Here is a 20,363-nt window from a genome sequence, read left to right on the forward strand (position 1 = left end):
TGTCGTTCCATCTCTCTGGGTTTCAGTGGAGTATTTTTATTGCTGTAAAATGTGATCCGCCTGAGAATCCCACAGTTGCTATTGTGGTATCTCGGAGTGTGTTTACTGTAGTTACAGTACCTCTATTAAAAACTATAAGCCATTGGGAGATGAGAGGAGCGGATGTGTCTTTGTGTACTGACCAGTGCTGAGTAACTGCCAATGTGATGCTTAGTTTGCTCAAATCCTGGCAGCAAGTTTGTTGTAACCAGGACAGTCAGGGCCACACATATCCTAACAAGCCTAATCTGTGCCATAATGACCAGCGAAGAGGTTCTTAAGACAAAGAAGCGATGGAAATGGACTGCAGGGTGGAGATGCAGTTATTAATGTTGCGATGGAAACCATCAGCGGGAGGAGGCTTTCTGTCTGTCACCTCTGTGTGCCCGGCTTTCACTGTCTCCATGATGATCTGTGTTCCCCTCATTCAGCTGCATATAATCCTTTAGAAAGGATTGCTCACTCAGCTCTTTCCACATAATCTTAAACAGTGGGTTTAATTTCATGGGACCAACCAGAAATGATTTCAAGCTGTGTGTGACAGCTGAGTATGATTTGGTCACTCCAAAATGTCCAGGGACAGCGGAAGGTCACTTTGATTGTGGTTTCAATGAAACTGCACATGTTAGCGGTGCTATCGCAGAAGACTAGTTGAAAAAATAGCTAAAAATGTCAAAGTGAACATGACCTTATGACATGAGCTTTATGAAGCATCATAAAATAACTGTCAGGCTTGATGCAAGTTCCACATGCAGTGATAGGGACGTAGCATTTTTTCAGATCAAGCAAGTTTGGTTGCGCTTCTGTTTATGTCTGTTGATCAGTGTTTATATGTGACTAAAAACTTAAATTAGGTGATCAAGCCTACGATGGCTTTATGTAATGGCTTTAAGATTGAAAATTTTGGTTTGATGTGTTATTTTATTTGACTTTATAACTCGCAATATCAAGTAAAAAAATAAAATAAAATCTGAGAACAATTTGATGGGAACTGAAATCTTATTAGTAATTAGTTACCGTACACTACTAGTTACTGCAATACATAATATTACTGTAATGTGTTGCTAGTAACACATTACTGCCCAACACTGGGCAAGATTATGTTACATACAGTATATTATTGCAGGTAAATAATTTTTTTTATGATTTTAGTTACACAAAGTAGCGCTGTTTCAAAGTTAAACAAAGACAAAATTATGACAGAATACATTAAAAAAAATAAACAATTAGATAGGATAGAATAAAAATAGTCATGTAAAACTAAATGATGACTCTTCTTTGAGCAAGAAACTTTGACTTATTATAAGTAGACTTTGTTTGATATGGAAGCATGTTTCCGCTGCTAAATAAAAAAAGCTTTATTTCTCACAATTGCAAGTTTATATCTCAGAATTCTGAGAAAAGAACAATTGTGAGATATAAATTTGCAATTGCAAGAAAAATAGTCAGCATTGCGAGAAAGGAGGCACAATTGTAAGATAAAAAAAAGTCATAATTGTGTGATGTAAAAAACAAATCATGCAAAATCATACAACTTCATCAAAATGTAAAATACAGTAATTTAATTTCAATTTAATTGGTTATCCAAGCGCTCATACCACAGGGTTTTCCCCTTTATCTCACAATTGCACGTTTATATATCGCAATTCTGGCTTCCTTCTCGCAATTCTGAATTGTTTCTTCAATCTTGAGTCTAACTCTTGCATTTCTTCTTTTCTCAGAATTGTGAGATGCGTCTCATCACAAGATATAAGTCGTCATCTGATTGGTTGAATTCTACAGGATGTCCACGAGACGTGTGTCGCAGCCCACCTGGAAACAAATGTTGTGATGCCAAACTCTCTCATGGAAGAAGAATGCTGTTGTGTTGACAACTGTGACGATGAACCCTTACCAGGATCAACTAAACAATGGATTTTCAAAAAGCATGTGAAGTTCCCAGCTCCATTGTTGCAGTAAACTTGAAGAACGTTCATGAATTAATCATTTGTAGATGCATGCTGCTATAACAGGGTCATCGATTTTACATTTCCTACCCACGGAACTAAACAAACTTTGATTGGTTGCTTTACATGTCACTCAAACGTCCCCTTGGGCAGTCCTTGGCCAATGAAAGCTGTGATGGAGTCCAGAACTTCTGCCGCGTGAGACCAAATAGGCCTTCAGCCTTAGTTTAATGTCAGAATTTGGTATTTTGTTACATTTATAAGCAGACATTGCATATAACTTTACAGTTTGATGATATTTTTACTTGACACATTAATTCTAAAAGTTCTTCACGGGGTGGTTCTCTGGGGAAAAAATGGTGTTTGGGGGGTAAAATGTGTGTTATTTTGGCAAGGTTGCCTGCTAAAATTCGCACTCATGGGTCTATATATCACATAATAGTCGCTTCAACCCGCGGACATAGAAAACAACCTGCATAAAAAAACGCGGACTTGGCAACACAGTGCAGTTGAGCTCTGTGACAATGCGTCGCTTCATTGCTCTGATTGGTTGTAGGTCTGTCCAATTGAGGTCTTTCCTGGTTGGGTTGAAACACGCCCCATAATCACAGCCCAATGGAGCATCAGACTCATATTCTGACTAGAGCTGAGTATGACCCTGTCAGGCTAATAAAAACATGAAAAGCATGGCATTTAGAGCAAAATTATCCATGGAACTGAACTGAACTGAATTTAATTTAATTTAATTGAACTGAGTTGTAGCTATGAAGCCATTTTGTGAGCTCGTTCTCCTTATGAAGCTGAGGGCAGCGTCTAATGTGTAATTTCAAAGCTGCATGCACCAACCGAGCATCTGCCATTGAAGATGAATGGGAATGCTAACAGATAGCTTTCTCCAGGTATCGCACTTATAGGGGTGGGATTTGTGTGTTCTCATCTCATTCTGAAATAACGGCAGCATATGCGTAATGAAATATTTTACATTCGATGCACAGTATAGAAATAGTAGTATGGTACTATATTAAACACAGCTCAATCTCAGCTAACTCTCTCAATTCCTCTCTGATCTAGCACGTTTGATAAGTTAGCAGAGAGCAAAGGCTGATAAATGTGAATGGATTCCCACAATGCACTGGAGCAGAGCAGAGGGGGAGGGGAAGGTGCTCAGACCACACGGCTCCATTAGCTTGATGGAGTTTTTATGAAATTAGCTAAGGCAGTCCATGGATGCCTCCTCCTTCAGCCGAACACGAGAGAGATAGTGCGAGTGAGAGAGAAAGAGAAAGCGGCTCACTCAATCACATTAGAGTCCTTATTTCATTTGTGAAAGCAGATGGGGAGGGTCACTCCGCCACGGGCGAGAAAAGACAAGGCCTCATAAATAGGGACATATAGAGGAGATGAAGAAAAGCACTGAAGGGACGGGTGGCAAGGACGGCAATTTATCGCCGTGTGGCAGAGTGACAGCATGCTACAGTTTGCTGCCTGCCAAAAGGAATTTCTAAATTGGATGAATTGATTCTGACCTCCATATTGTTGTCAGCAGGTGTGAGTTGTGAGTTGGCTTTGTTTGTAGAATAGCATACACTCTTATGGTGTGTTTACTCCCTTGGTTCATTTGTTCCTGACTAAAAAAAAAAAAGTCCTGGTTCGCTTAGCATTCACACTGCCATTTTTAACACCAAACCTAAAGAGACAAAACCAAAAAAACAGCCTTTTAGAACATATATTTTGTGACAGAACTTACCAAACATCCAAAACAATGCTGTGTGCTGGGTTAAATACACTCGTTGCATGTGCTTAGCCAACACATGATGGTATTTTTACCCGCCGAGATCTCGTGAAGAGCTTACATGTGTCAAAACAGCTAGTGGCAAGAATCATGAACGAAGATCTTCTGACACCTGTACTGAACTGTAATGGGCATCATGTCCTGTTTTTGGTTCGTTTAGATGTCTTTGGTCCGTGTTGTGCCCATAGTGGACCAATGTTTCCACAGGCCACAATCAACAACCTGATTAACTCTATGCAAAGGAGTACTGCGTGATGCAAATGGTGGTCACACCCGATAGGTACTGACAGGTTTTACCGAAGAAGAAACCTTGTGTGTGTGAGTGGGCTGTTTTTATGAGAGCCCTTCTGCACTAACTCGTGCATGCTACTCAGCGACCCAGTTATTTAAAGATGTTGTTTTGAAACGAGATGCTCAACCGGGAAAACCAATATAATGAACATTTTGTAAGCAGAGAGCAAGTAAAGGAGAGACAATTAGTCTGAGAGAAAATGGCTGGCTCAGACACAGGGGCTCTGGAATGTAAGGTTACTTCAGGTAAATCAGGAGACTTTTGACAAGAATTCACCCTATTATTATCATCAGTGTGGTTTACATGAGGCTGTGTAATTCAGGAGAATGAAGTTAGTCTGTGTATCAGACCTCTTCTGGATGACACTATTTCATTAGAGCAGACAACAAAGCAGCAGCAGGAAGAGTAACTTCAGACTAATAATGACACCCAGCTCTCAGACAGTCTGATGTCGGCGTCTGTGGCTGTAAAAGACAAACTTTCTAAACTTCTGTCCAAGTTCACATGGCACATAAAGCCTTATTTACAGACTGCATGCATCATTTTAATATCTCCGCTGATTTTCCTAGACAGCTAAAAGATAAAGACTCTTAAATGCAGCCGTTAGATATTTTAATGAACACCGTTAATGTATGTCTATGTATGTGTACAGATAGTTTTTTTTTTTGAATTGTGATATTGTATCCTGTCATCTTAATTAGATATTAATAGTTTCTTATTTTATCTGTGTTAACTGTGTGTTGATTTTGATGGTTGTATTGTCGAAGTTGGTGGCAAATCAGGTTTCCTAATTGGATTAATAAAGTTTTCCAATAAATGTCCAAAAAGTGGACTTAATTGTATTAAATTAAAAAATGTTGTGTACTTCAAATCTTAATATATATATATATATACACACACACACACACACACACACACATATATACACATTCTCATGTTAACAAATTATTTCAAGGCTATTATTTTTTTCTTCTAAGACAAGACATATCTTTGGCATAAAAGATATTAGCAACCTTTATTCTGTAATTGACTACATTTTGTCAGTTTATGTAGGCTACATTATAATCACTGTATCATTTCAAAAACAGGGAAAAACTGGGTGAGGACTCAAGTGCCGAATATGATGGTGTAATGAAGTTCGTTGATCGTAGGAAGGAGGCGGGAACCGGCAAACGTTCACCAACTTTTTAATTCCAAAATAAATAAACAAAACAAAAGTAAACCGCGGGCAGCCCCTCACGGACGACTGCCCAAACACACATCAATAAAACGTAAACAAAACATAAAAGTCCAGGCCTGGTCCTCTCTTGTCTTCCGCTGCCTTCGCTCCTCCTTTTATCCTCCCGTCCCTTGGCCGCGAGACGAGACCGGTGTGTCACGCAGCTGGCACTCATAACCACTCGCCCCGCTGCTTGCCACACCACAGATGGACATAATACAAAACACTACAAAACAAAAACCCATGAGGGGGAAAAAAATAAAACATGAAATAACAAAACTAACTGCATACACAAAACAAGGATCATGGGGAAAACAGACGAAGGACAACGAACCAACAATGACTACAAAACACAAGGAGACTATAAAGAGGACAAATCAGGCAGGTGATGAGGGAGAACAGGAGGGGCAAATTAATCAATACGAGAAGGCGGGATCAGACAGAAGACAAGAGCACATTGGCCAACAAAACAAATCTTGTGCTGACACAAGACAGGACATACGTGACATACTGCATGAAAAGTAACTTGCGTTACGTAATCAGATTACTTTTTCAAGTAACTAGTAAATTTCTAGTTTACTTTTACAAATTTGCAACACATTTTTACTTTTCAAATAAGTAATGCAGTTTACTTTGTTTTCCAATTTCCCATAAGTGTGCAGTTGCAGTTGCGTGTAAACATGAGGGTTATTGTAGTTCTAGAATAAATGTGAGCATTCATTTACTCATCTCACTTGCACAAAAACAGTTTCAGTACTCCTCAAAATAAATAGAATCAGTGAAATGCAAAATCAGAATACAATGTAAATCTCCAATATGTTAAATAAAAAAAATAAAAAATATATGCATTTAATTTCACTTTATTGACCAATGTCTTGCTGCTGACCTTCGATCATTCAGTTAAACCATAAGCAAAAATGAGCCCAGCCCAAAAGCAACGCAAAAGTAACGTAATAGGCTACATTACTTTCCTTAAAAGTAACAGTTTACTTTTTAAGGAAGTAACGCAATATTGTAATGCAAAGTAACTTTCCCCAACACTGATTATTACAATACAATTGTGATGAGTAATGCGTGTGTCTTAGGTGTTGAGGACTAGTGCATCTTTGAGCCTTTACAGTATGAGTAAAATACTGTGGCAAGGGGGGCGTGGTTCAGCGAGGTCTGCAGCGGGAGAGAGAGCCGCGGGACGAGCATAGACAGTAAAAGAAATGGACCGAGCTATCCCATTGCCTTCTACGGCGTTAAGTGATGTCAGTATAGGAGCACTCACTTCCTGATGGCTGAGCGAACTGCGACGGCTCAGACTGAGCTTGACGACGTAGATGTGACGTGAGCCTCCTGTCTGACAGCTGTAGGTCTTCTAGTAGATGTGGAAAGTGAAATCTGAATCCCGTTGTTTAAATATTTTCTCCCGTTGCTTTTGGCTCACTATGGGCTTCTCCCCATTCTTCTCCCTTGACTTTATCAGACTCTATGTCTCCACGTCCCCCCGACTGTCTCATAGACAGTAAAAGATTGCCTGCGAGCGTCTCCTCAGGTCTATACGGTAATTTCTCAACTGTGCGACAGAGTCGCGTTGGTTATGACGCAATAGTTAGCCTATTTTTACAAAAACAGCTTCTGCGGGGCGATAGTGTAAGATACACGGTAATGGAGCCTTTTATGCATTGTCGTGTTTCTTTAGAAATAAACAGTAGATAAATGGAGTCTTTAAACGCCTCAGATGTAAAGTTATTCACTGTCAAAGTGACTCAAAAATGAATGGGAGTCAATGGGATGCTAACAGCAGGTGATGGCTTGGTTAGCAATGGCAGCCCCTAGGGGTGGAACGCTTTCCGAGCGCTAGATTACAACCCATTCTCACTCCCAGGGCGTCAAAAACCGAAGCATGGTCAAGTGCTTTCCGCGTCCAGATGAAGACGTGAAAAGCACCCCTAGGCGTCACTATATTGACGCCCCGGGAACTCCATTGATTTCAACGGACACCGTTAGGCGTCACTATATTGACGCCCCGGGAACTCCATTGATTTCAACGGACACCGTTAGGCGTCACTATATTGACGCCCCGGGAACTCCATTGATTTCAACGGACACCGTTAGGCGTCACTATATTGACGCCCCGGGAGCTCCATTGATTTCAACGGACACCGTTAGGCGTCAGATTAAGACGCATACGGCAAACGAGCCTATAGTATAGCCTATACGTCATCGCAATTTTCCAAAGCTCTGGTAATAAATAAATATTAAATAGATACATTTTTATAGCTAAGTTTCTAGACATAAATGTATTTATTTTTGTCTATAAATTCCCAATTTAATATTTTCTGTAAAGACTTTTATCTGGATATGTAGGCTACCTTTAGTAACTCCAAAGCTTTAAAATCCATAACATATATGTGTTATATATATCTTTGTGTTTTTTATTTATAATGCATAATTAAATGATTATGTAGGCCTACTGTATACGGCCTGTTTCTTATTGTAAAACTGTTTCAAATTATATTTGTAGATTGGAGATGCCCAAAACGCATGTCTATTATTTTATATGCTTAATGTATTATTTTTTATTTATTTATGACTTCTAGGCTAGTTTTGCATTAGATGCCAGGATCATTAATAAATTAATTATCAGCACGCTATTAATGTAATCTGTAGAATATTACCACGTGTTTTATCAATATTAACTGATGTGGTTCTTATGTTGGCCAATGAAAACACAACATAGCATACACTTACAAAAAAATCAAAAGGATATTTATACGAAGTAAAATTATAAATGTTTGTTTATAATTAAGAAATGTAAAATAGTGTGTTATTAAAAAAAACTAAAATGAAATGAAAAAGCAATGCCACAATAATAAATAAATAAAAAATATCCTTGGCATTTCGCGGTAAATCTTGTCTCGCTTTTGAGAGTCGACACCGCGTGTCGATTCCTGTGCTGGAGTCGACCCCAACTCTGAGGCCATTCAGAGTCAAGGAATCGATTCTTTTGAGTCACTACACACTGCTCTACCCCGCCCCATCACTACACTGCTATTGCTCATCTTTGCACGGTAGGTGGTACAGAAATTAAATAAAATCAGATTCTACACTGGAATCACTGTACTTTTGTTATATAAATAAATATAGCCATACCCCCAAACTGACTGGTGCCAATGATACCTGACACGTGATGCATGCTATAACGTTAAATGTTATATGTTGCTAATAATGGCATGTGGCACCAATATGTCATGGTCAAGTGTTAGCATGTTAGCTAATACTTTATAATTTGGAGTTTATCAGACACTTTATTATGAACTGTTATTTGTGTCAAAATGCCATAATAGACAAGTTCGATAATGTTTTTTTGTTGTTGTTGTTATTTTAAATCGAATATCGACTAAATATACCATTTATAAAAGTTTATGTTCTCTACCAATCAAAAGTTTGAAAAACTACTATTTTTTTTTTAATAAGTCTCTTCTGCTCACCAAGGCTGCATTTGTTATTTTAAATAAAATACAAAATAAAAACTTAATATTATTAAATATTATTAAAAGTAAAATAATTTTCTATTTGAATATATTTTGAAATGTAGCATTATTATACTACTCCATGTTTAGAGTCACATGATCCTTCGGGGGGGGGGGGGGGGGTATTTATTCAGCTAGGATGCATTAAATTGATAGTATAGACACGTATAATGTTGCAAAACCTTTATATTTCAGATAAATGCTGCAAATCATTATATTAGAATGATTAGTGAAGGATCATATGACTCTAAAGATTGGAGTAATGATGATAAATTTAGCTTTGTTCACAGGAATAGCTTGCATTTTAAAATGTATTAAAAAGAAGATTATTTTACATTTAATAATATTTCACAATATTACAGTTTTTTGTATTTTAAATAGCATAAATGCAGCCTTTGGGAGCACAAGATACTTTCAAAAACAAATCAAAATAGTAGTTTCCAAACCTTTGACTGGTAGTGTATATGTAATTTTTTTAGGCCTATACATAATACGTGAATTATATGTGCTTATATGTTACATGCATTTATACACATACTGTAATGTTAAGTAAAAAAAAAAAAAAATACCCGTTTGAATGAATTGTCATTTAAACGATTTATTTCACATGATCTACAATCTGTCATGCATTCAAATAAATATAATTAATTATCTAACTGTCTGTCAACACCACTACAGCACCAAACATCCTCCCTTTTTCTTCTACTGTATATAGCATTCAAACAGAAAGAGTCAGGTAGAAAACTCAAATTGTGCTCTACCAAACGATTGAAAGATCTATTAATAGGTTAAGAGCTTAACATGTTATAAACTGTAGCATTTGCCTGCACTTGTTTTGTTTGCATTTCCAATCTTGCTTAAATTTTGTTTTTCCTTTTTTTTATAGCAAAATGTCAAAACCAAAACAGAAACCATGTCCCCACTGCCAGGCACTCAACAATGCCAGCTGCAAAACATGTAAAACATGTTTTGCTAGTTTAACCCTCAAAGATAAAGTAAAAAAAAAACTAAAGACTATCGAGGAGAGTGCATGGAATTCCCATACAAAAAAACACCGAAATGCTGCTCGTGTGGTGGATTCTGCCCGCATTGCTGTAAGTCTTGTTCTGCAAATGTAGTATTAGTATATATATTTTTCTGTTCATTGTATAACAATTCTTACATTTTGAGAAATGTATTACATTATAAAATCATTCAAAGCATGTCATATTTTAATTTTTATTACAGCTTTTAAAACATAAAATATATTAGTATTCCCTTATAGAACATTTTAAAAAAATCTAAATCCAGTCTTGAACTAACAGCCTAAATTTAAATATTCATGCAATAATGCATAATACTTACTTTTAAGGTTTAAAAGCTATTACAAGAATGAGAATATGTTTTTGTGAGTTTATAATGTAATAATTTTATCATAATGTACATTTTTTTGACATATGAGCTGAAGATTTTATTACATTTTGAGAATAGTATTACATTATGAACATTTTATTTCAATAATGATGTATTATTTATTAAATTATGTGCAGTTTTTTCACATTATGTGCAGTTATTGAGTTGCTACATTACAATTAAACATTTAGTCACCTTTCTTTTTGCTTTGATAATCCAGTTGATTTGCAACATAATTGTCTGCTAAATCCCTGCTTACCATTATGCATAGAGTGATATTTATTTGTCTATCTGTCCATTTCTTTTTTTACAGGTTAAGAAATTGGAGGTACTTGGCTATAAGCCAGTTCTCTTCATTTCGAAAGGGAAAAAAAATGGGTTTGTGGCTGAAGTCATCACTTCAATGGGTCCATTTGCAGCTGGACCACTTCAGAATATCTTTGGAAGGATGACTAGCCTTTATGAATTTTTTATTAAAAGTAAGTATTTTGTTCACATGATCTATATTTCCTCTCATGCATTCAAAGCAATATTTTCTCATTTTATTTCCAAAATGTTCTCATAGATTACCAGAGGATTCAAAACGCTAGTGCAAATGAAACTGTCTGCCAGGACCAGACTTCCCCTCTTCCTACTCCATCTTCTTCCTCCAGCACCCCTCCTTCTTCTTCCACTTTTGACACCCTTCCTCCTCCTCCTCTTCCTCCTCCTCCTCCTCCTCCTCCTTCATCTTTTTCCTCCAGCCTCCCTCCTCCTTCCTCTGGTGACATCCTTCCTCCATCTTCTTTCTCCAGCCTCCCCCCTTCTTCCTCCTCTTTTGAAACCCTTCCTCCTCCTTCTCCTCCTCCTCCTCCTCCTCCTCCTCCTCCTCCTCCTCCTCCTTCATCTTTTTCCTCCAGCCTCCCTCCTCCTTCCTCCTCTTTCTACACCCTTCTTCCTCCTCCTCCTCCTCCTCCTCCATCTTTTTCCTCCATCCTCCCTCCTTCTTCCTCCTCTTTTGAAACCCTTCCTCCTCCTCCTCCTCCATCTTTTTCCTCCAGCCTCCCTCCTCCTTCCTCCTCTTTCTACACCCTTCTTCCTCCTCCTCCTCCATCTTTTTCCTCCATCCTCCCTCCTTCTTCCTCCTCTTTTGAAACCCTTCCTCCTCCTCCTCCTCCATCTTTTTCCTCCAGCCTCCCTCCTCCTTCCTCCTCTTTCTACACCCTTCTTCCTCCTCCTCATCCATCTCCTTCCTCCAGCCTCCCTCCTTCATCCTCCTCTTTTGAAACCCTTCCTCCTCCATCTTCTTCCTCCAGCCTCTCTCCTCCTTCCTCCTCTTTCTACACCCTTCTTCCTCCTCCTCCTCCTCCATCTCCTTCCTCCAGCCTCTTTCCTTCATCCTCCTCTTTTGAAACCCTTCCTCCTCCATCTTCTTCCTCAAGCCTCTCTCCCCCTTCCTCCTCTTTCTACACCCTTCCTCCTCCTCCTCCTCCTCCATCTCCTTCCTCCAGCCTCCATCCTCCTTCCTCTTTTGACATCCATCCTCCATCTTCTTACACCAGCCTCCCTTCTCATTCATCCTCTTTTTACACCCTTCTTCCTCCTCCCTCTTCTTCTTCCAGCATTCCTCTTCCCACCTCCTCTTACATGACCCTTCTTTCTCCTAACTCTTCTGTCTGCACTTATCCTCCTCCACCACCTTCTTTCCCCACTCCTCCTCCTACACAATTTCCCCCCTTCCCTACTCCTACCTCCTCTTGCATCACCCTTCCTCAAATCCCTTTAAATCAGTCTACAAACCCTTCTGTCTCCTGCCAAAACAGCCATGCTGCCCCATCTAACCCCAAAGATGCAGGTGATTTTTTTCACTTCAGAAAAAAAAAACTTCACAACATGCATAACATTCTATTTCAATTTGAACAAAGGTCTATTCCCAAATTTTATAGTGTGTGTGTGTGTGTGTGTGTGTGTGTGTGTGTGTGTGTGTGTGTGTGTTTTACAGATAATTCATCCACAGTAGTCCCAAAGACAGGAGGCAAGCAAGGGAAATGGACGTATAAACAAGAAGGTATTGCATATTAGTACTTTTAATGAAAACTGACTAACTGCAGAGTAGAACACTGCAGAGTGTTCTTTTTTTCAAAGTCTTTTTTTTTTTTAAAAATGCAGTCCGTAATTTTTTGTGCTCTAGCGGTTAATAAACATAACTGCATGCGTCTCGCTGTTTATGTCTATGGCGAGTCACGCAGAGACTGCTCCTCCGCAGCGGTCACTACTGCTGTTAAAAAAAAAGTTACGGATAGCAGCTTTAAAGTTGTAAAATATTGTTAAATTACATAACTAATAATATACAATAATGTCTATGAAGCGGAATGTATGTATGCATGCAACTGAATAGACATAAACTGGAATGATCCCTTTCAATGTTCGACGTTGCATCTTCTTGAATTTAATACAGTGTTTAAAAGCGTACAGGCGTCATAATATTCCCGTGTGCATAGTTGCTGTAAGTATACCGATCTACACATGCTCGTTGCCATTCCAAATATTGACCCACAATTCCACAATGTGCATCTTCTATCAGTGGATCTTCTATCAGTGGATTTTCCAAAGAAGGTGTTTAACATGCAACAAATTTCAGATTAAAACAGGCCTATTCCAGGGGTGTGAATCAAAATTGTATTGAATTATTAATGGCAACATTGGTGTTTACATGACTTATTAGTAATTGGAATATTTCCAAATTCTGATTAATATTAATATGCATGTATTCTGGTGCATACATATTACGTATTTACATGTATGTTCTGCACAGTTTTGGAATGCTTTAAGTAAATGCTATTAAATAATGGGATACAAATTTCAAGTATTCTATTAATGGAACTTATATTTAAGCATTGTTTGAATTCTTGATCGAAACAAACGTGCTATGGGGCCTTGACGATAACAAAAAAGTTATAAAGTTATTGTTTAAACCATTGAACTGATATGGAGAAGGTTGCTGGTTCGATCCCAGCAGACACCACCAATATGTCCTTAGTATGAGCAAGACACTTTACTCCATGTTGCTCCAGGGGGATTGTCCCTGTTATACGGGCACTGTAAGCCGCTTTGGCGACTTAATGTAAAATTATCAAAGGGACAGTTCTACCAAAAATGAAAATTCTGTCATCATTTACTCACCCTCAAGTTGTTCCAAGCCTGTATGAGTTTCTTTGTTCTGCTGAACACAAAAGAAGATATTTTGAAGAATGTTTGTTACCAAGCAGATATAGCAACCATTTGATAAAAAAAATACTATGCTAGTCAATGGTTGCTCTGCTTGATTACAATCATTCTTTAAAATATCTTCTTTTTTGTTCAGCAGAATAAAGAAACTCATACAGGTTTGGAACAACTTGAGGGTGAGTAAATGATGACAAAATTTTCATTTTGGGGTGAACTATCCCTTCAAGAGACCAGTAAGACAAAAGAGAAAACTTTAAATTTGCATGCCACTTAACTGTCAGAATGTGATCTGGGTTAAATAAGATCTTTAGTAAGCGTAGAGTATCTGGTATGCTCTCCATAGTGTATTGACCATACAAAATAAGCAGCTCCTAAAGACTTATTACAGTGCCTTTAATGTTAAAATAAAATATTTGGCATTATGCAAATGTATGAATCATGTCATCCATGCGTGTTTTGGGTTCATAATGTGGACTATTACCAAACCACAGCACCAATTTAAAGCAAACTATACTTCAGATGGCCTAATTTCAGTTCACTTTTAGGGTTTCAGGTGCAAGGACACCCAGTTAAGCTGGAACTTGGAACAGAGATATTATGCATTCTATTTATTAAGAATTGATTACTGAACTACTATATCATGAGTGTAAATATTTCCTAATTGTTATATTTCTCTATTATAGAATGCCAAGTTCATCCAAGATTAAAAACATTTCCCTATGATAAGATCGTAAGGAGGAGGACGTCAAAGGAAGTAAGATTGAACTCATATTTTGTTAATGTTGATCAGAAATGTATTCCTTGGTAAAAATGTTAACATGTAAGAACATTTTTAAGCAGGGTTGCCAACTCTCACGAATTTGGCGTGAGACACATGCTTTCAGGCTCTGTCTCATGGTCTCGCTCTGCCCAACCTAATCTCACGCCATAATGCCAAACCTGCTTTTGGTATTCAAGAAAGTCTAAGGTGTTAGTTTTAATGCAAAATTCAAATGATAAATAACGTTTTGGCGCACTTAATGTCGCATAACAGTTAAAGCCAGAGGGTTGCGACATGCTTTCATTTCCCGGCGACGCGCACGGTCACGTGGTTTATGGAGAGCTCAATACTTCTAGCGCTGTGTCAATTCATTTGAAAGGCTTAAGCGGATACACAACAGCTTCACTATACTAGTATTTGCAGCAAGTTTTGGTAAAAAGTACAGCATAGTGTGCATTGCCATTGATTATTATGTCAAACATATTTACAGTATCATTTTATTATGCAGAGTGGTAGAGATGCAGCATTGTTAACATTAATGTTAATGTTTTTCTTGTATTTAGCCCTCAGGTATTCCTTACTAATTGCTCACACTCATACTCATTGATGACAAATGTGACCAAACACCTGAACTATTTTTCAATTAAATGGTCTATATTTTAGTTCAATAATATTTATTAAATATTTTCAGGAGATATTTTGGTACTATACTATACTTTTGTTACAAATACTATTTGTGCAATAATTATTTAAAAGATTAATGACCACTTAAAATATTTTTCTTCTAATATTTATATTATTTATATTACAGTTAGTGTAGTAATTAAGGTTAAATAGAAAATTCTAATTTAAAGAGGCAAATTAGAGTCATTTTGTGGCTAGAAAAATAAACATTTTGTGTATATTCATTTGTAATGCTATTACCCACTAGGTGCTGTATGGCTCTTTAGTAAATATACATGTATCTAGTCTAGTTGTTCGAAAAATTATTGTAGATCATAACTACTTATTTTTAGGTTTTGCATTTTAATAAATATTTAGATATGATCAAACACAAAATTTCTTTAAATGTGAAATGTTAAAACTAGGGCCGGGACTCGATTAAAAAAAATAATCTAATTAATTAGAGGCTTTGTAATTAATTAATCGAAATTAATCGCATTTTAATCGCATATAAATATTTGACCTGAGAACAATGAGAAGTAATTTTTCACATGTATTTTTAGTAAACCATTGAATAATGACTGAATACATAAGCTTAATCAACAAAATATTGTTTATTTATTTCAGTCCAGCAGACCAGCGCAATGTTTGCCATTAAGTGTAGCAAAAGCGTATTTGTGATATTTGAGGCTCGATGTGCTGCGGTGATACGCTAACTCCTTGTTGTATAGCTTGCACACAACCCTGCTCTTGACGACGCTTCCATTCTTTCGTTTTTTAAAACAAAATTTCCCATCCACGGGGCCGAGCAGAGCGTTCTCATCAGCTTCTTCGTTTATGTTCACTCATGCCCTGCATCTCAATCAGCTCCCTAGTTCACTAGTCAGGGCACTGTCACTGATCAGGACATAAGTCAATGGGCTGACTCCCTGATCAGTGCCCTGACAACTGAACTAAGGAGCTGATTGAGACGCACCCATGGTTTGTTGTTGTCGTGACTCCGGAGCGCTAGTTGGTGTTCCAGTATAATCGGTCCGTCGAAACTGATTCATTGAAAAACGTTCCGCGGTGCAAAAATAAATGCGGTTAATTTTTTTCTTTTTTTTGCGTAATTAATTAACGCGTTAAAGTCACGTAATTAATTAATCTTAATTAACGCGTTAAAGTCCCGGCCCTAGTTAAAACGTTAAAAACTTACATCCAAATTTTTTAATGATACTTCACATTAATTTGTATTAAAAATTTAAGCATGATTTTCTAAGTTGGTGTGTGCGTGTGTGCGTATGGATGGGTTGGTTGGTTGGTTGGTTGTGTGTGTGTGTGTGTGTGTGTGTGTGTGTCTATTTAATACTACCAGTTAATGTTGCTTATGTTTCTTAAAGGGTGTCAAAGAGGTCAAAGTGCGATGGAAGCCGTGTTCAGGATGGTATGTATCGCATATAAACTGTATAAGAATGCACTACGATAATGTTACAAATGAGGTAAACCTGTTGTCCAAATCTAGGTTATTTGTGTTACTTGTATTATAATAAATCTTGCTTACATTTTTGTGCCATTACATTCTTAACTGAATGCAAATCCATTCTATGTTTAACACATGTCACAGCCTGTTCTGTAATTTTGTATATGATCAAATTAATATTTTTTTGTATTTTTGTTACTGATTTGCAGTGGGATGAAATGGGCGGACACCTGGGAGCCAAACAATCTTTTCTTCCCAGAATAGTTCTTGATTGAATGCTGAGTGTAAAATCTATGTACGTGTTCTTGATTAAGTGATTGTTTTTTTTTATTATTATTATTATTTTCTTTTTTTTTAAATCTACTTGTTTGAATATTAATAAATATGTTTAATAAATGATCAATCATTGGTCCCGTGAGTGTCTTTTTTCCCCTGGAATTCCATTTTGTAGTTATATTTTCATCTGGGTGTTAATGGAACAAAGTCTGAAAATTATTGAAACCTTGCATGATGATCTGGTAAATGTTATTGAATTGATAAGTATGGTAACTGGGGCAAAATGGTTGTTCTTGTCTAGTTGTAGGTACACAGCAAAGATAAAGAGGTTATCCACAGATCTCTTGACATAACAGATTGTTTTTGTTTTTTGCCCCGAAGTGGGGCATTGATTGGTAATGGGACCCGAAAATTATATAATATTTTAAACATGTTAATGACTTTTTGCTATTTTAACAATTAGAGAGTTCCCCCGAAAATATTTGATTTCCATAGAGTGATGTGTTTAACGTAAAAACCTCTCATTGGCCATTCCAGCAATGAGCTGAACATGTCTGATTGGCTACACAAAACGCTGTAAAATTACCATGCACGTAGTAAGGTGCGGGAGTCTATCCCATCATCTTGGTTTGAATGAATGGAAACAACCCGACGGGTGGCCAGTAGGACTTTGCAACACAGAAAGACAAGCATTCACTCTATCATTTACGTGGACAATTTGTGTCAGTGTCAAATATTCTACCGACATGTAGAATATGCCTTTGACGTTTTACCCACAGGTCATTGGTCTTTTAAGCCGTAGCCTATTAAAACTGATTCATGGTACAAAATATGTTTTATTGTTATTATTACGTCAGTAATACAATAAGTTATCAATGAGGTGTTGCAATGTTGAGAGAAATTACTAATTTACCGAGATAACCCTAAGCATATGACTACACACTTCAATGAACTACAAATAGCAGCGCCTGTTCCACCGATAGAATCATAAAGGCTTATGGGTAATGAAGTTTAATAAAGAAATTAAATAAATACTATCTTTAATGAACAAAGGGATGTCTAAATAGGTTCATTGTGCAAACCTCGGAAATATTTGAGAGGCAGGCTAAAAGTAGCTGCTTTACTGTGAGCACTGTTTAAAACGCATTTATACCACATTTCAAAGTCTGAAAACTTTGTCCAACATTATTTAGTAAACATAGCGTAATTAGTTAATTAGTTTGCTCTTTCCGGAAGAGCTATGGGTTTCTAGAGGTGTAAAGACAGTAAAAGATATACATACACAAACATCCCCCTTTTACTGCCAAAACAGCCCTGACCCGTCGAGGCATGCACTCCAGACCCCTGAAGGCGTGCTGTGGTATCTGACACCAAGATGTTAGCAGCAGATCCCTAAAGTCCTGTAAGTTGCAAGGTTGGGCTTCCATGGATCGGACTTGTTTGTTCAGCACATCCCACAGATGCTCGATTGAATTGAGATCTGGGGAATTTGGAGGCCGAGTCGACGCCTCAAACTCGTTGTTGTGCTCCTCAAACCATTCCTGAAGCATTTGTGCTTTGTGTCAGGAGCATTATCCTGCTGGAAGAGCCACAGCCACCAGAATACCGTTTCCATGAAAGGCTGAACATGGTCTCAGCAATGCTTAGGTAGGTGGAGCGTGTCAAAGTAACATCCACATGGATGGAGGACCCAAGGTTTCCCAGCAGAACATTGCTCAAAGCATCACACTGCTCTTTCCATAATACATCCTGGGGCCATGTGTTCCCCAGGTAAGCCATGCACACACACCCGGCCATCCACATAATGTAAAAGAACACATGATTCATCAGAGCAGGCCACCTTCTTCCATTGCTCCATGGTCCAGTTCTGATGCTCACGTGCCCACTGTTGGTGCGTTCGGCGGGGTCAGGGGTCAGCATGGGCACCCTGACTGGTCTGTGTCTATTCCGCCCCATACACAACAAACTGAGATGCTTTGTGTATTCTGACACCTTTCTATCAGAAATAGCATTAACTTCTTGGGCAATTTGAGCTCCAGTAGTTCGTCTGTTTGATCGGACCACACGGGCCACACTCAAAAAAAATGATTCTAGCTGTTTGCTGAGTTTATTTAAATAAAATAAGCTGAAACAACACAAATCTTTAGTTTTTTACTTAAGTGTCATTTTAATTGATTTTATTAGGTTAAATGAAATAAAATTTGTTAAATGTTAAGTTAACCTAAAACATTTGTGTTGAGACTACATGAATCATTTATGTTGCGCTGACTGAACTGGGCAGTGTATTTCTATTCCCCCAGCATGCTTTGCATTGGGATGCCTCAGGAGAGTAAATGTTGAAATGAAGTGCTGTTTAATGTGTTTTTTAGTGAAGGGAAAGACCTGTTAATGTTTTGTGATATTTGACAGTTATATTTGACATTTAAAAGTTGTTATGTTGTGTTAATTTTTTTGAGGTTACCATTATCGTGAAGTGTAGATCTTGTGGTTAAGCTATGCTGTTCTGAAACTGTTCTAATGCCAGTGATGAGAGATGCTTAACTTGATTATATACTTGCATGTTACAATTAGCAATTGATCAAGTGTTGTTGACTAATAGTTTTTATAGAAATAAAGAAAACTAATTCATGTGACGCAGCTCCCATAAAATACATATGGGCATCAGTTCTATCCCTCTCTATCCTACTTTATCTAAATGGGTTGACATAAAATAATTTAGTCAAAACTACTAAAAAAAATTAAGTTAATACAACGAGATTACAACAAATGTGTGTAGTTGAGCTGACACTATTAAATTAAGCTGTGCCCAACCATAGTAAATAAGTTGAATCAACCTTAATAAATTAAGTTGACCCAACGTAAGTACATTAAATTGGATTAACAGATTTGCATAATGCTGAAATAAAGCAAGTTAATCATGTGGAAATACTTTCCATGATTTTTTTTATGTTCATTCAAAGAGTCATTTTTTTTGAGTGCAGCCTTCGCTTCCCACGTGCATCATTGAGCCTTGGCTTATGGGTAATGACCCTGTTGTTGGTTCACCACTGACCCAGTTATAGAAGAGTTATATTTAAAATAAAAAATAAAACAAACAACAACAGCAATACCCATTTGGACTGAGCTTCTCAGTTTATTTGTTTAAGGATTTTGGCCTGTGGAACAAGAACATAATGTTCTCCTCAAGTGTTAGGCATCTGTACTGTGCATAATCTTGCTAATAATTGAGTAAAAGATCTATGTTGATTTTCGATGGTTAATCTTCCTAAAAAGTGTCCTGTGTCTTTTTTTATAGAAATATAGCCCACTTAAGCCTCTTGTAATCCACTTTTCAGTCTTTCCTTCATGTTACTGAAATTTGGCATATTTACTCAATTTGTGTAACATTTCTGTAACACATCACTTAATATTTGCAATGATAATATTTTTGCATTATTGTCCCAAATGCCATTAATCTGATTAAAAAAAACAATAGTCTCAGTAAGAGTCATGGTAAGAAATGATATGTAGTTTTTTATTTAATCAATGATTAATAAAAAAAAGAGCTCAGTCAATCAATCAATCAATCAATCCACATTTATTTATATAGCACATTTAAAAACGTGTTGGCCAAAGTGCTTTCCATACATACCAGGACACATTCATACAATATAGAAATATAAAACCATGTATACAGAGAGTTGCACAAAATTAAGTCAAAACGCATGCAAGAAAATAGTTTTTAAAAGGGATATGAAAATGTGTTTATCTGCTAAGTAGAACACAAATTAAGATTTTTAACTCCAACCGTTGCT

General features: G+C 37.2%; 1 protein-coding gene across 1 annotated transcript; it reads left to right on the plus strand.

Annotated features, from left to right (window-relative positions):
• The first annotated feature begins 8,283 nt into the window (after window positions 1–8,283).
• LOC137082534 (uncharacterized) lies at window positions 8,284–16,640 on the plus strand. The gene is made up of 8 exons (XM_067447780.1): window positions 8,284–8,347; window positions 9,696–9,903; window positions 10,515–10,680; window positions 10,767–12,035; window positions 12,183–12,248; window positions 14,092–14,162; window positions 16,214–16,257; window positions 16,503–16,640. The coding sequence occupies exons 2-8, from the start codon at window positions 9,700–9,702 to the stop codon at window positions 16,555–16,557; spliced, it is 1,875 nt and encodes a 624-aa protein (XP_067303881.1). The 5' UTR covers window positions 8,284–8,347; window positions 9,696–9,699; the 3' UTR covers window positions 16,558–16,640.
• Window positions 16,641–20,363: the final 3,723 nt, after the last annotated feature.

The sequence above is a fragment of the Pseudorasbora parva genome, chromosome 1 (genome assembly GCF_024679245.1).
Source record: "Pseudorasbora parva isolate DD20220531a chromosome 1, ASM2467924v1, whole genome shotgun sequence".
NCBI classification, from domain to species: Eukaryota; Metazoa; Chordata; class Actinopteri; order Cypriniformes; family Gobionidae; genus Pseudorasbora; species Pseudorasbora parva.

What these genes read in the sequence shown, in the direction of transcription:
- LOC137082534 (XM_067447780.1), top strand. Translation starts at nt 9,700, where the DNA reads ATGTCAAAACCAAAACAGAAACCATGTCCCCACTGCCAGGCACTCAAC. An exon ending in TTATGAATTTTTTATTAAAA is followed by an intron (nt 10,681 to 10,766) that starts GTAAGTATTTTG and finishes ATGTTCTCATAG; the next exon opens with ATTACCAGAGGATTCAAAAC. An exon ending in GGAGGAGGACGTCAAAGGAA is followed by an intron (nt 14,163 to 16,213) that starts GTAAGATTGAAC and finishes TGTTTCTTAAAG; the next exon opens with GGTGTCAAAGAGGTCAAAGT.